Consider the following 17117-nt stretch of genomic DNA (forward strand, 5'->3'; position numbering starts at 1 on the left):
TGAACATTTTGCCTTGTCCATTTTTTTACTTAAGAGTGGTAAAAATATAATCGGATATATTCCAGAAGGAGGAAAATCAAGATACCTTATGTTCCGCTGCTGAAGCAGTTCGTTCCCACAATCCAAAAGTTTCAGTTTATCAGCAGGAATAGTATCAATTAATTTACAGATGTGGTCCATCACGTGAATAAGCTGCTGCTGTAAATTTATCTGTCTAGCTATAAAGTAATTATGTTGTTAATATTTTTCTTTGAAAAAAAACAAAAAACAAAAAACAAAATGCCTTGGCTAGGCGTGGTGGCTCATGACTAATCCCAGCACTTTGGGGAGGCCAAGGCAGGAGGATTGCTTAAGTCCAGGAGTTCAAGACCAGCTTGGGCAACACAGCGAGACCCTGTCACTAAAATGAAGAAAAAAAAAAAAAAAGTCTTAAGATCTTGATTTTTTTTTTTTTTTTTTTTTTAAATAGCATGGGCCGGGCATGGTGGCTCACGCCTGTAATCCCAGCACTTTGGGAGGCTGAGGCAGGTGTATCACCTGAGGTCAGGAGTTCGAGACCAGCCTGGCCAACGTGGTGAAACCCCGTCTTTACTAATAATAAGAAAATTAGCCGGGCGTGGTGGTGCGTGCCTGTAATCCCAGCTACTTGCAAGGCTGAGGCAAGAGAATCGCTTGAACCTGGGAGGTAGAGGTTGCAGTGAGCTGAGATCGTGCCACTGCACTCCAGCCTGGTGGACAAGAGTAAGATTTTGTCTCAAAAATAAATAAATAAATAAAAAAAAGAAAGAAAGAAAGTGGGTCTGGCTCTGTTGCCCAGGTTAAACTGCAGTGGTGCAATCACTGCTCACTGAACCCTTAAACTCTTGGGCTCAAGAAATCCTCCTGCCTCAGCCTCCCAAGTAGCTGAGACTACAGGCGTATGCCACTGTGCCCAGCAACACAACACATCTTTTTTTTTTTTTTTTTTTTTTAATTAATTATTTTTTGTAGAGACAGGGTCTTGCCATGTTGCCCGGGCTGGTCTCAAACTCCTGGGCTCAAGTGATCCTCCCACCTTGGCCTCCTAAAGTGCTGGGATTACAGGTGTGAGCCACTGTGCCCAGTCAAGTCTTAAGATTTTGAAAGCCACATATGTAAAATGTGAAGCAGTGTAAAAACAAGATCATAAACAACCATATATTGTCCTATTATCTTCCTGTGAATTAACTTGAAATTAGGTTGTCTCTATGCTTTATCATAAGAGCTCATAACTGTTTTCATTTAATTTAATAATATTTAATAAACATTTCTCGGGGTAAGCAAGGTCATTGGCTGGAACAAAGGTTTATCAGTTAGCTATGATTTTTTTTTTTAAACTAACTTCATGTGCAAAGCTCACTGTGCCAACACAAAGTGTACTGCTAAGCGTTGGACAGGCAAGAGCCCTACCCATTGTTTTGATCGGCCTGGAATCCAGGCTTCCCTTTAATGGTAACAGTATAGCACCGAGATTTCCTATTAGACCTACCCTTCCCACTCCCTCAGTAGGCATCTGACATAAGGCAGCCCAGTGAAAATTAACTCTGGAAATACTTAGGACTGACTGGGAAAAAGTACCTCTCTTTTTCCAAGTTTAATATGATTCTGGTGGCCATTTCTGTCACCTTATAAAGAAAGACAGATTTCAAATAAGATTGATACAAAGGAAAAGTAGAAAGCAGATAGAAAGAAATGGAGGCTTGACCCAGAGAGATGGGACAAAAGAGAGGAGAGAGAAGGCAAGTGAGAGAGAGAGCAACTCCTGATACGATGTTGGAACAACTGAATCCTGCCAGCCCACTCCCATTTTAAAAATTAAGCCATAACTAATAAATAGAATTTCAAAGCAGTTGAGGTTTTATTTTATTTTATGAGACAGATTCTTGCTCTGCCTTCCAGGCTGGAGTGCAGTGGTGCAATGTCGGCTCACTGCAACCTCCATCTCCCAGGTTCAAGCGATTCTCCTGCCTCAGCCTCCTGAGTGCCTGGGACTACAAGCACACGCTACCACGCTCGGCTTTTTTGTATTTTTATTAAGCATGGGGTTTTGCCACGTTGGCCAGGCTGGTCTTGAACTCCTGACCTCAAATGATCCACCCAGCTCGCCTCTCAAAGTGCTGGGATTATAGGTGTGAGCCACTGTGCCGGCCCTTTCCTTCATCTAAAATCTCAACTGTGGCTGGGCATGGTGGCTCACGCCTGTAATCCCAGCACTTTGGGAGGCTAAGGCTGGAGGATCACCTGAGGTCAGGAGTTCGACACCAGCCTGGCCAACGTGGCGAAATCCTGTCTCTAATAAAAATACAAAAAAGTTGGGCATGATGGCGTACGCCTGTAGTCCCAGCTATTCAGGAGACTGAGGCAGGAGAATCACTTGAACCTGGGAGGCGGAGGTTGCAGTGAGCAGAGATTGCACCAGTGCACTCCAGCCTGGGTGACAGAGCAAGAAAAAAAAAAAAAAATGAAGAAAAGAAAAAAAAAAAAAAGGCAACAGGAAGCAAGGACAACAGATGCCTGTGCCACCTCTCAGGCCTAAAGTCTGCAGGAGAAAAAAACAGTTTAGGTGGGCTGCAGGGGAAACAGTGTATATTCTCAGAAAATGATTAGAGAAAGAAGGGGAAGAGAATGATCAGAGAAGACGATGAGGCTACCGGGAAGTTGTTGATGGAGCAGTCAGTTAAATGGTTTACAAGCCAGGAAGGACAGGCAGTGAGGACAGAACAGGGAGTGAAGATGGCAGGGTGGGGAAGGGCATCTGCACAAGAATGGCCTGAGAAATTTGGACTTCTGCTGGTGACTGAGGGAAATGTGAGGTGTGAGACGTAAAACTGGAATTGCTGAATTCCTATGTTACTTCTGTTTTCTCTGCAAGAAAAACAAGCATCTGATTGGAAAGAGAATACACAATGGTCTGATGGAACTGAAAGCCAAGACAGGCTCAGAGGGAGATAAAAGAGAGTACCTAGCTATCAGAAACTAGCTCAAGACTCCTTGTCTAGACAGATTATACCTCAGAGTACAAAGGAAACCTGCAAACAGGATCTCAGAGCCCCTGTCACTGACACGTGTGTGAGGCATCTAGTGAATAAGATAAATAATGGAAAGTGAGGACAAACATTGGTCTAATTTTCAAAAAATTTGAAAGTGATTGACAAAAACTACAGGCTGGGGATTTGATGTAAATTCAAAGCAAAATTCTAGAGTCTGTTATCAAATAGCTGCTTTGTGAGCTCTAAGGGGGAAGAAACAATTATAGAGTCAGAAAGACAAACCACCCATCTTAACGTATTTCCTTCTTTATAAGGATTACTAGACTGGCAGATAACAATAGCTATCATTTATGAAAGGCCTGCAGTGTACTAGGCACTTTACCTTGAATCCTGACAACTACCCAGCAAGGTAGATATCATTCTCCTCATTTTATAGAAGAAAAAAAACTGAAGTCCAGAGAAGTTTAACTATTTGCCATAGTCACACAGCCAAGAGTAGGAGGAGACAGGTTTCTATCACAGGTCTGTAGCACTCTAGAGTCAATGTCCCACCCATTCCTCTTGCTGCCTCACACCTCAAACTTTTTGGAGTCACATGGCCAAGTCTTTTGTGTCTCCATGGATAAAGAACAGAAACGTGGTCTGAAGACAGATATGTAACTAGCTGAACAAGAAGTGGTAATGAATGGACTGATGTAAGCCAAGAGGGAAGCCTCTACTGACATGCTGGAGAACTCTGTCCTTGCCCCTGTTCTGGCTAACCATTTTATTAGTGAAACTTAATGATACAGAGACAGTATAATGCAGTTGTTATTAATGAAAACTCAAAGCCTCAAGACTGCTGTGTTCAGATCCTAGCTCTGCGGCTAATTCTATGACAGTGTGTAATTATTTAATGCTCCTGTACCTTAGTTTCATTATCTGTTAAATGGGGATAACAGAAACTACCTTAAAGTGGGCCGGGTGCCATGGCTCACGCCTGTAATCCCAGCACTTTGGGAGGCCAAGGTAGGCGGATTACGAGGTCAGGAGATCGAGACCATCCTGGCTAACATGGTGAAACCCTGTCTCTATTAAAAATACAAAAAATTAGCCAGGTGTGATGGCACACATCTGCAATCCCAGCTAATCGGGAGGCTGAGGCAGGAGAATTGCTTGATCCCGGAAGGCGGAGGTTGCAGTGAGCCAAGATCCTGCCACTGCACTCCAGCCTGGGTGATAGAGCGAGATTCTGTCTCAGGAAAAAAAAAAAAAAAAAAAGAAAAGAAATTACCTTAAAGTTTGACGTAGTTTATTGTGATGAGTGAATTAGTTAATATTGTAAGGCACTTTATAAGAGCGCCTAGCACATCAGTTATTTCATGAATATCTCTAAAATAAATTGAGTCCAAAATAAACAACAAAAAAACTGGAGGAAACAAAAACAACAGAGAACACTACACACATGACCTGCACATGCATGCAGACATCGCTAAAAAAGCCCAGCAGCCCTCAGACTCGAACGCATGACAGAAATATTCAGAGAACAAAAAAGAGCTCTCGGAAATTGCCTTGATAGAACTTAAAAAATTCCATAGAAGAGTTATCGATAAAATCAAGGAAATATCCTAAAAAGCAGAAAATCAAGAGACGAAAAATAGAAAAGATAATTAGTGGAAGTCTAACATGCAAATCACAGAAGTTCCAGGAAGAGTGAAAAAGAGAAAAAGAAAGTAAAAAGAAATAATGCCAGAAAAATGTCTACAAGAGGATGTAAATTTTCAGACTGAAGGTGCCTCTGAGAAGCAGACACCAAGGGTGGGAAGGGGGAGGGTCATCTGTCAAAGACTTGCACTGCTATCCGATTATTTACACTAGATATTTAATAAAAAACAAAAAATGAATTAGAAACAAAACAAACAAGCAAACAAGTATTTAGCTTTAATGAACATCAAGACCCAGACCCAGACTCAGACTCAGAGTATATACAAGGGAGAACCGGAGGATAAAAGGTCAAGAAAGCAATTTCTAGCAAGGAGAGTTAAAAGACCTAACAATATTTAGTCAAGGTGGGGAAAAACTCTATTATGATGAGATTACGTTCTGTGGTCCATGTTTCTGAAACACATGATTTTGTGGAAGTTCTCATTTGTGGAAGATTAAATAAATAAATAAATAAATAAATATGTAAAAACCTCCTAGAATTTAAAGTTGAGTATGAGAGATTATTTCTAACAAGTAGCGTTTTCAAAATATGGAAAGAACGCCCTTGTGAGAGCATGAGTTCATGAGTTCTTCAGGTAAATGCTGGCTAACCAGTGAACAGGGTTATAACATTAGAAGAGACTACAAATCTGCCATTTTATAACATACAGCCACAGGTTGAAAACACAATCTTTGTGTTACGTTGTTTTCAAAAGTAGTAGTTGAAATACATGATATGTCTAAAATATTGTTTGTACCGTCACAGTCTGTGCTGGTTTCTGGATTCGGCTCCTGTGTACTCATTTTCTCAGGTTTTGACAAAAGATCTTTTGATGTGCTAAGAACATCCTCTTTTCTGTCAGAGGTGTCAAGGTCCTTTAACATACTGCAAATAAAAAAATGTTAAGCCAATCATACTACAGGCTAGACCCAATAAATGTATAATTTCAAAACCCTTAATATTTTTCTACAACTGATCAGACAATATATAACAGAAAAGAGAAGTAGTTTTTTTAATTTCCTCAATTATAAAACTTCTTTAGCTGGTCCTCAAAGTTGTCCCTCCTCTGGTCCCAAGAGCCCTTTTCAACTTTATCTCCAATTATGTCCTTTCAGTAACCCAAGGCTTCGATCATACTGTATCACTTACATTCTTCATATAAGCCCTGCATTGCCTATTTTGGGGATTTTGCTACTGATCCCCTCAATTTGGAAAACCTGCCATTCCAATCTCTTTTTACCCAAATTACACCTGTTCTTCTAGCCCCAGCCCAAGCGTTACTTCTCCAGCAAATGATCATTAATGTCTCTTTTTTCTGAGATTTCAAAGCACTTTTTCTGGACTTCTCTTATCATGCAAATATATGTATATGTGTTTGTGTGTGTCTGTATATATAATTACCTCACCACACAGATTATACAAAAACATATTAACATACAAACCTGGTCAGTCTGATTAGACAGAAAAAAATACTTTACAAATAACAAAATAAATTAGTACTGAATGAGTGTTAAAGAGAGGATACAGCAGGCAGAGTGCTGGAGAGCGGCAGCGGCGACCGGAGCGGTAGGAGCAGCAATTTATCCGTGTGCAGCCCCAAACTGGAAAGAAGATGCTAATTAAAGTGAAGGAACCAAAGCAGGGAGTGTGTTCAGTCAGCATCTGCCTTTCTGAGCCTGGCATCCTGGACCAGCCTCACTTCCTTGACTGAGGCAGACGCTGCCCGGAAAGGAGACTGAGATTGACACTGAACCTACAGACAAGGTGTAGCGGATCAAGGAGCGTGTGGAGGAGAAAGAGGGAATCCCCCCACAACAGCAGAGGCTCATCTACAGTGGCAAACAGATGAATGATGAGAAGACAGCAGCTGATTACAAGATTTTAGGTGGTTCAGTTCTTCACCTGGTGTTGGCTCTGAGAGGAGGAGGTAGTCTTAGGCAGTGATGGACCCTCCATTTTACCTCCGTACCGTGTCGCTCATAATGAGGCATCATATATCCTCTCACTCTCTGGGACACCAGAGCCACTGCCCCCTCCCCTGGATGCCCAGTATTGTACATCTACTCGTGGGAGACTGTGAGGACCCCAGGATTCAGTATTCCTGGCCCAGAGGGCCCTTGCTGGCTATTGGGTGTTAGTTTGCAGTCCCGTGTGCTTCCTCCTTTTATGGCTGTGTCCCTGGTTGTCAATAAAGTATTTCCTGGCAAAAAAAAAAAAAAAAAAAAAAAAAAAAAAAGAGAGGATACAGTGGAAATCCAAAGAAAGGTAACATTTTTTGGAACTTGAGAAGGCTTTCCCAAGGAGATAAGATTTAAGCAAACTTTGAATGACAAGTATGGGGAAAGTGCCAGACTATGAAAGAAAGATTTTAAAAAGGACAATTCTATTTGCTTGACATCTGGGAATCAACCATATTTTCCTAAAGCAGAATTTTGGAATGCAACTTTCTAACTAAATCAAAATAGTGTAACTTTTTTATATTGGTTTTTAAACAATAACATTATAATTAAAGAAAATGATAATGCTTTCTAGATTGTTGGTTTGACTCATTAAGACCATTGGATTATTGCAAGGGCATAAGTGGAAATAAAGCTGAAAAAGGTAAATTGTGGCCAGAAGATGCAGAATCTTGAGGGCCAGCTACAGAGGTTTTAGAAAAGAGGAGATTGAAAAACAGGTCTCTCTTCTCTGTTATATACTGTCTGACCACTTGACTTCTGAAATTCAGAGGATACAACTAGTATTTTTTAAAACTGAAATAAAATGTAGCACAGAATTTAAGCTGTGCACTGCACAAAAAATATTGTGAAAATTCTATTTCATTTTTTATAATATATACACATATGTATACTAAGTTACAATGGGAAATGTACAAAGAGAGTCTACCTTGGAAATACTTTGCAAAATAAGCTTTTTTAACTGTTAAGACTCTAGGTAAATTTATTTATGGTATGACAATTTGATAAATTATGTAGCCACTAAAAGGAATTAAATATTAGCAATTGGAAAATAATTTAGAAATAATGCTAAGAGAAATAAAGCAGAATATAAAATTATAATTACATGTTGATTACAACAATGCAGAAATGAAACACACATGTAGAAAACGATCAAAACTGGCTGGGCGTGGTGGCTCACGCCTGTAATCCCAACACTTTGGGAGGCCGAGGTGGGCGGATCATGAGGTTAGGAGATCGAGACCATCCTAGCTAACACGGTGAAACCCCGTCTCTATTAAAAATACATAAAAATTGGCTGGGCGTGGTGGCGGGCGCCTGTAGTCCCAGCTACTCGGGAGGCTGAGGCAGGAGAATGGCATGAACCCGGGAGGCGAGCTTGCAGTGAGTGGAGATCGTGCCACTGCACTCCAGCCTGGGCGACAGAGCGAGACTCCGTCTCAAAAAAAAAAAAAAAGAAAGAAAAAAAGAAAAGGATCAAAACTGAAGATGGATAAAGAAAATAGTCAGAATTGTGGGACTACTAGTATTCCTTCTGTCTCTCTCTTCTTAATTTTTTAGAGATGAGGGTCTTGCTATGTTGCCCAGGCTGGGGTGCAATGGTTATTCATAGGCATAATCACAGCATGCTATAGCCTTGAACTCCTCGGCTTAAGGGATCCTCCTGCCTCAGCCTCCTGAGTAGCTGGGACTACAGGCCACTACCACACCACCACACCCAGCAGTGCTCCTTCTTTCTTATTTAGAATACTTGTTAAAATGATTATATTATTTGTGTAATACATATTTTTAATAAGTAAAGAAAAAAGCCAGGCATTCAACAAGGAATCAGTATGACACTGGAAAAGCACTACACTGCATCTGAGTTCATCTCTCATTCATTTTATCATCCTGGGCAATTCCTTGCTCCTGCCTGGGCCTCAGCTGTTCCACCTAGTAAATGAGAATGCTGGTTTAGAATTGAGACCCCATACAAACTTTTGCTCAGTTTAGTATATATTATACTCTACCACTCAACTGGTCTGAGAGTGAGACTGGGATGAGGATGAAGGTAACATTGACACTTAGCAATTTAAGCTATTGATGAGTCATATGGAGTATCTATTTTTCTCGTAATACTACCAATTAACAATCATCATGTCACCAATTTGCTAAAATTGAGTGAATAACAAATACAATGGCCAATTCTATCCTGTAGGATTTTTTAAAAAGTACTAATGTCCCAGTTCACTTCCCATATAATGGGTTAGCTTTGTGTCATTTCAGGTCAGGTTTGGAAATATAATATTTTCAGAAATATATTCCTTATGTCAAAATCAACTATATAAGGCCAGGCAAGGTGGCTTATGTCTGTAATCCTAGCACTTTGGGAGGTCAATGCGGGAGGATTGCCTGAGCTCAGGGGTTCAAGACCAGCCTAGGCAACATGGCAAAACCTCGTCTTTACTGAAAATACGAAAAATCAGCCAGGCATGGTGGCGTGTGTCTGTAGCTCCAGCTACTTGGGAGGCTGAGGCACAAGAATCACTCGAACCCAGGAGGTTGAGGCTGCAGTGAGACGAGATCACACCACTTCACTCCAGCCTGGGCGACAGAGCGAGATTGTCTCAAAAAAAAAAAAAAAAAAAAAAAATCAACTACATAAAATTGTTTGGAAGGTTCATGTAATTAATCATAACGGGACTTCATCTTTAGAATGCAACCAATTAAATGTATAAATAGGGTTTTTTATTGAGACTTTCACTTGAATGTAAAATAATTACACAAAACACTTTTATATAGAAATGATATTATATAACTAAATTAAACTATTTAAAGTATCTCAGAAACAAATAATAATGCTAATTATTTAGCTAGTTTACCTAAGGCATTTTGAAGAGGAAGAAGAAGCAGAAATTTCTTCTGGAGAAGGTGGAACAAAATCTATATCATAATCATCATCATCAAATTCAATACATGGAACTTTCTCAGTTGAATGTAATTCAGCTTCTTCCAAATTCTTCTTCTTTTCGCTATTATCTACAGTAAAACAGTTGATAAACGTAGATTTGTTAACCACTAATGAGACAGAAAGAACAGGGCATGAGTGCGTAAGAATGAGTGCTTCCAGCAAAAGTGAACAGGCAACCTACAGAATAGGAGAAAATTTTTGCAATCTACTCATCTGACAAAGGGCTAATATCCAGAACCTACAAATAACTCAACCAAATTTACAAGAAAAAAACAAACAACCCCATCAAAAAGTGGGCAAAGGATATGAACAGACACTTCTCAAAAGAAGACATTCATACAGCCAACAGACACATGAAAAAATGCTCATCATCACTGGCCATCAGAGAAATGCAAATCAAAACCACAATGAGATACCATCTCACACCCAGTTAGAATGGCGATCATTAAAAAATCAGGAAACAACAGGTGCTGGAGAGGATGTGGAGAAATAGGAACACTTTTACACTGTTAGTGGGACTGTAAACTAGTTCAACCATTGTGGAAAACAGTGTGGTGGTTCCTCAAGGATCTAGAACTAGAAATATCATTTGACCCAACCATCCCATTACTGGGGACATACCCAAAGGATTATAAGTCATGCTGCTATAAAGACACATGCACACGTATGTTTATTGCGGCACTATTCACAATAGCAAAGACTTGGAATCAACCCAAATGTCCATCAGTGACAGACTGGATTAAGAAAATGTGGCACATACACACCATGGAATACTATGCAGCCATAAAAAAGGATGAGTTCGTGTCCTTTGTAGGGACATGGATGCAGCTAGAAACCATCATTCTCAGCAAACTGTCGCAAGAACAGAAAACCAAACACCGCATGTTCTCACTCATAGGTGGGAACTGAACAATGAGATCACCTGGACACCGGAAGGGGAGCATCACACACCGGGTCCTATTGTGGGGAGGGGGTAGGAGGGAGGGACAGCACTAGGAGATATACCTAATGTAAATGACGAGTTAAGGGGTGCAGCACACCAACATGGCACATGTATACATATGTAACAAACCTGCACTTTGTGCACATGTACCCTAGAACTTAAAGTATAATAATAATTAAAAAAAGAATGAGTGCTTCTGGCAAGTCACAAACAATCACACCACTTTGTATGGATCCTCTCCCTTCACACACTAATGCTGGCTTATTTATTCATAAATGATTATTATTGAGTCAACTGGATTAAGTCTAGTGAATGCTCGACTGAGGCCAAAGACTTGCTTAGAGATTTTCATGTCTGTCTCTGGTTAATTACGAGACACATATTTGGTATCAACGTTTCTAGTTTTCAGCTTTTCACTCATATTTAAATAAGGGTAAAGTGTAACAGATAAGTCTGATAATAACATAAACATGGCTGCTTGTACAAACCACCTTTACCACAAAGTTTCCTAGTTATTTAAGTCTCTCTTTTGGACTATGGGGGAAAACACAACCCAAATTGTTGCTGTCTATCTTTTAACAAATTTTCCCTTCAGAAACAGAAGCATCATTGATGAGATTATAGTTTTGCTTATTATCAATCACTTTTCAGTGCTCTCTCACCCTAGAGTAACCTTAATGGGATTCAGGTGTTTAACAATTTTACTCTCATATTTGCAACTGCTTCATAAGGTGGTTACTTCCACATGTAGGTAATCTCAATTACTCAATTTTGGACACTTAATAATTACAAGATCTAGCCAGGAAAAACTTTGAATGTAATTTATAATACTTTAATAGTACAACTAGTGTACATTATTCATCAATATTAGGTGGCAACAAGCCATAAAGGAATTACAGTAGAAAGGCTTAGTTTCATTTTCCAATTTACCACTGACCACTATTTAACCTCTATGGATCTTACAACAGCACCCCCCTTTTCCTCGGGAAATATGTGACAAGACCCCGGTGGATGCCTGAAATCTCGGACAGTATCAAACCCTATAAGTACTGTGTGTTTTCCTATACATACATACCTATGATAGAGTTTAATTTATGAATTAAGCACAGCAAAAAGATGAACAATGAAATAGCACAATTATAACAATATTCTGCAATAAAAATTACGTGACTATGGTCTCTCGCTCAAAATATCTTACTGTACTGTACTCACCCTTCCTCTTGTAAAGATGTAAGATGATAAAAAAATGCCTACATGATGAGATGAAGAGAGGTGAATAATGTAGGCATTGTGATGTAAATGGAAAATCCCAGAAATAAATTAATTCATAAAGTTTCAGTTTCAAGCTGTTTTGAGTAGTGTGATAAAATCTTGCCCCGACCTGATCTGTCCACCTGAGTTGCTGTTAATCACTTAGTAGTGGTCTCAGTTATCAGACTGACTGTCGCGGTATGGCAGGGCTTGTGTTTTCTTAATAATGGTTCCAAAGCGCGAGAGAAGATATGCAGTATTTTCAGACCACGGCTGGCTGCGGGTAACTGAAACCTCAGAATGCAAAGCTGTGGACAAGGGGAAACTACTGCATTTTCGTCATGTATAAAATCACAGAGCTATCCTGGAAATTATATTAGCAGAGTAAAACCTTCCATTTCATCAGTATGTCCTGCCTTAGATATGTGGCCAACAGATTATTCAAAAAGCACCACTAAAGACCCTAACAACCTTAAGGACAAAAACTCCGTATATTCATGACTATTCCTAATGGCTAGCTTTGAATAAAAAAGTACAATGAACATACTAAAATGAAGATAAAATAATTGTTACCTCTTTCATCTTCCAAATGAGTTTTCAAAGAGTCACTTTCCCGAGCATCTTCATTTATATGCACTTCACCAATGGGGCCATCATCAATGCAAATCACATCGCTGCTTAACCATTCTGAGTCATCCTTCTGTTCCTTAGTCAAATCTATTTGCTCGCTTTCAGAGAAGGATGGAGGCAAATCAGCCTTTACTGTGTGTGTTGTATAAAGCTGTGCTTTAAAAAAGTTTCTCTTGGCCTTTTTTGATTTCTGAGCAGTGCTTACTCTTACAAAGTGACTTTGGGGTGGTGTAACAAATGCTTTTGAAGTCCCAGAAGTATCAAAGTCATCCATATCATCCCAATCATTGATGGTTCTGGAAGAATCTGGTGAAGAACTAAATTCTAATTTCTTGAGAGCAGTATTCCGGGATTTCTTTACAGTTGGTGTGTTTTGGGTAGTGCATAAAACTTCCTTCGGAGTCTGCAAGAAATCTGGCAATAATGGTTTTGAGCCAACTCTCTGTGTTTGCTGTCCTGCTGGAGCATTTTTAAAGAAGTCCTTGACCCTCTGCTGATTTGTGGTGTCAGGTGGAGGTTCACTGAAGGAAAAGTCTTCGGTAACATTAACATCTTTATTTCTTAATACAGGTGTTTTTGCTACTGACACATTAGTTACAGACACATTGTTATCTGAAGATGTTTTCTTTTTAAAAGTGAAACCTCTGAAAAATAATGGAAAAACTGGATTAGATAGATCCATATTAACAACCCCCCCAAACTCTACAAAACTGTAATATTAAAAACTAATTCACACAGGTTACATTAATTGTATCCCAACTCCAACTGAGCAAAGAATCCATCTCTCTCTTGATTTTAAATTTATCAGGTAACTTAAATTCTATTTGTTCTCTGGTCCTTCCCATTCAGAGGCTAATTATATTTGGCTTTGAGAGTCCATTCCCACTACTTTATTTCTCAGGCTAGTAGTCCTTAGTCAATAGCATCTACAGAGCGGGGTGACAGCATAAATGAAAAAGGGAAGAGGTCGGGCGCAGTGGCTCATGCCTGTAATCCGAGCACTTTGGGAGGCTGAGGCAGGTGGATTGCTTGAGGTCAGGAGTTCGAGACAAGCCTGGCCAACATGGTGAAACCCCATCTCTAATAAAAATACAAAAAATTAGCCGGGCATAGTGGTGTATGCCTAAAGCCCTAGCTACTCAGGAGGCTGAGGCAGGAGAATCGCTTGAACCCAGGAGGTGGAGGTTGCAGTGAGCCAAGACTGTGCCACTGCATTCCAGCCTAGGTGACAGAGCAAGACTGTATCAAAAAAAAAAAAAAAAAAAAAAGAGAGAGAGAGAAAGAAAAAGAAAAAGGGAGGAGATTCAAATGTGGCTACTTTTTGCTACTCTGATAAGAATTTTAAGGGGAAAAAGAGTTAAAAACTGCTAACTCTTAAAATCTGCAGGATAAGTAAAAGAGGCGGGAATCATGGCTGTCTGCTGGATTTAATGATCTGAAAAGTCAGTGGTGACTTCAAAGCCAGGCACCCCAGACAGAGTCTACAACCTGGTAAAAGCATCACTTATAATATAAATTATTATCAGATATCATTAGGAGTCTGGAGGATAGCTCAGAGGAGAGGCAGAACTGGAGAGCTGCAGTTTCCTTATAAACTGTTGTTCGAAAGGATGTAAAATTATATTAAAATACTTGGCCAGGTGTGGTGGCTCATGCCTGTAATACCAGCACTTTAGGAGGCCAAGGAGGGCAGATCACTTGCGGTCAGGAGTTCGAGACCAGCCTGCCCAACATGGAGAAACCCCATTTCTACTAAAAATATGAAATTAGCCGGGCATGGTGGCGCATGCCTGTAATCCCAGTTACTGGGGAGGCTGAAGCAGAAGAATCGCTTGAACCTGGAAGGCAGAGGTTGTGGTGAGCCAAGATTGCGCCACTGCACTCCAGCCTGGGCAACAAGAGTGAAACTCCGTCTCAAAAAAGTAAAAAAAAAAGGCCAAGCATGGTGGCTCATGCATGTAATCCCAGCACTTTGGGAGGCCGAGGTGGGCAGATCATGAGGTCAGGAGATCGAGATCATCCTGGCTAACACAGTGAAACCGTCTCTACTAAAAAGTACAAAAAAAATTAGCTGGGTGTGGTGGCGGGCACCTGTAGTCCCAGCTACTTGGGAGGCTGAGGCAGGAGAATGGCATGCACCCGGGAGGTGGAGCTTGCAGTGAGTCGAGATCGCGCCACTGCACTCCAGCCTGGGCACACAGCGAGACTCTGCCTCAAAAAACAAAACAAAACAAAAACAAAAACAAAAAAACAACAAAAAACCCCACAAAACTTAAAAAACACTTATCTGCCCAAATTTACAAGATTATTCATTTACTCAACAAATCTTTATTGAGCAAATATTATGTGCCAGGAACCATGCAAAGGTGAGACACAATCTCACCTGGTGCTGCTAAAACATACTCTACCATTAATTGACAAAGTGGGAAGATCAATGAATCTCTCAGCTTCATTTCTTCATCTGTACAATGACAGAGTTTAAAGAGAAGATATCTCATGTGTACAATGTGGTAAGTTAGTGCCTGTGTGACAGCAAACCAATAAAAACACTTACGAAAATTTTGGTTTTGAAAGACTTAATTTATTATTAAGTGTTCTGGCTGAATGACGTTCTAGTTGCTCCTGTAGATTATTCTGAGGAACAGCAGCCATAATCCTAAAAAGTGAAGTGAAAAAAAATTCAGTGAAGTTAGGTATTTTGCATTAATCACAATGTTTATTGAAGGGAGGAAGGATTTGATTCAAACAGGCATTGTTCCAAGTGTGCCCAGAGTAATAGGACTTTGGTTTTTTTTTGGGTCAATAGACTGTTTTGACATTTACAACTAGTGACACTTGAAATATATAATCTTCAACTAACTGAAGGCTCACTTGAATAACGCAATAACCAGGTTCCCCCTCTCTTCCTCCACAATACTAAAATAAGTACAAAAGACATTAGGGAGGGGATTATTAGGAAAGGGCTTTTAGAAAAATGGGACCTGGCCTAGAAGGATAAACGGAAGCTGGAAGGGAGCGAGATGGGAGGAAATGATCAAAGCACACAGAAAGCCCAAAGAACAAATGAATAACTGAATTCTGTGCAAGGGCAAAATTGGGGAAAGGAGGAACGCCACCACCAATGAGAGCAAAGGTTTACCAGCAAGATACTATGCTTCATAATCATCTAGTTGCAACCTGAAAGAATACGTTTACCAAGCACATTTATATCCCTGTGTAACAAGCTGTGGTAATGCTGAGCTATAGCCCTCCTCGGCTTAACCACCTTAAAATTACTGGGGCTAAAGGAAGATCCTAGCTGTAATCCATGCATTAAAAAATCCTCACTTTAGCTGATAGTTATAACCCCATAAACCCTTTTCCCTACCTTTACCAGACATCTACTTTTATTATTTTATAGCATATATCTTAGGAGGCAGGGTTAACGCTAGATGATATTTCTAGAAATATGAAGTTTCACATAAGCCATGTTCCACTCATTAACCTATATCTATCAACCATCTTGACTTTAGATAACAGTGAAAAGCAGAATTTAGAAGAAACTAAGTTACACTCAATTGAGAAATCTTCATGTTTATAAGCATGATCATAATACAGCTTTTGTCCCACCTTCTCCAGAAGGAATTATTTCTGCTGCTTTTTCCTCTTTAACCTGCTTTAGGTAATATAGCTAGTTATTTAATAAACATTGAATAATTCACATTGGCATGTGAATTATATCTTGTTACCCCAAAAAAAGTAGATGGAAGGAATAAATCCCTACATACCTATCACCCAGATTCAACACTTATCAACTCATCCAATATTGTTACAGCTATACATACACCCTGAGTTCCTTACTCCACCATTTTGGAAGGCCACCTCCCAAAATAGTGACATTTAGATTCTGTTATTACTTCTTTCATTCATTAGCAGGAATACTTTTTGTTTGTTTGTTTTCTTTCTGAGACAGGGTATTGATCTGTTGCCCAGGATAGAGCACACTGGCTCAATCACAGCTCACCGCAGCCTTGACCTCCTGGGCTCAAGTGATCCTCCCACCTCAGCTTCCTGAGTATCTGGGACTACAGGTGTACACTACCACAACCCAGTTAATTTTTAAATTTTTAGTAAAGACAGGGTCTCACCATGTCACCCAGGCCGGTCTTGAACTCCTGTGCTCAAGTCATTATCCCACCTCAGCCTGCCAAAGTGCTGGGATTACAGGTGTGAGCCATGCCTAGCCAGCTATAAGACTTTTATCATAAGTTTCAAAATAATGATGCAGTACACTAAAAGCCCATACCTCACTACTATACAGTATATGCACGTGGCTGGCAGCAGCGGCTCATGCCTGTAGTCCCAGCACTTTGGGAGGCTGAGGTGGACGGATTGCTTGAGCCCAGGAGTTTGAGACCAGGCTGGGCAACATGGCAAAACCCTGTCTCTACAAAACTACAAAAAAATTAGCCTGGCATAATGGTGCAGGCCTGTGGTCCCCGCTACTCAGCAGGTTGAGGTGGGAGGGTTGCTTGAGTTGCAGTGAGCCGAGATTGTGCCACCGCACTCCAGCCTGTGCAACAGAGCAAGACTCTGTTTCAAAAAAAAAAAACAACAAAAGAGAAGTCTACACTTGTATCCCTTAAATATATTAATAATAATAAATTAAAAATGATATTCATTCTTTCACCACCTTCAAATAGTGAATTTTTTT

At 40.1% G+C, this 17117-nt stretch overlaps 1 protein-coding gene, 1 non-coding gene and 1 pseudogene across 5 annotated transcripts in view; 2 read left to right on the forward strand and 1 right to left on the reverse strand.

Annotated features, from left to right (window-relative positions):
- The window catches only part of LOC105488293 (BLM RecQ like helicase), a 107545-nt gene that overhangs the window by 61017 nt on the left and 29411 nt on the right, over positions 1–17117 (reverse strand). For 3 of the 4 annotated variants that reach the window (XM_071100661.1, XM_071100660.1, XM_071100662.1), the window contains 5 exons: positions 14979–15080; positions 12368–13068; positions 9512–9668; positions 5450–5577; positions 86–218 (listed from right to left, as the gene is read on the reverse strand). In XM_071100661.1, the coding sequence (XP_070956762.1) occupies positions 86–218; positions 5450–5577; positions 9512–9668; positions 12368–13068; positions 14979–15076 (1217 nt within the window). In that variant the 5' untranslated portion in view covers positions 15077–15080. Of the gene's footprint in view, positions 1–85; positions 219–5449; positions 5578–9511; positions 9669–12367; positions 13069–14978; positions 15081–17117 lie in introns of those variants that run through there. The other variant, XM_011752207.3, reaches the window with a different exon arrangement.
- LOC112427813 (small nucleolar RNA SNORD18) lies at positions 5070–5139 on the forward strand. The gene has a single exon (XR_003019554.1). It is a non-coding gene; the product is annotated as a small nucleolar RNA SNORD18 (small nucleolar RNA).
- LOC112427806 (ubiquitin-like protein NEDD8) lies at positions 6196–6636 on the forward strand (annotated as a pseudogene).

Source organism: Macaca nemestrina, chromosome 7, assembly GCF_043159975.1.
Source record: "Macaca nemestrina isolate mMacNem1 chromosome 7, mMacNem.hap1, whole genome shotgun sequence".
Lineage (NCBI taxonomy): Eukaryota > Metazoa > Chordata > Mammalia > Primates > Cercopithecidae > Macaca > Macaca nemestrina.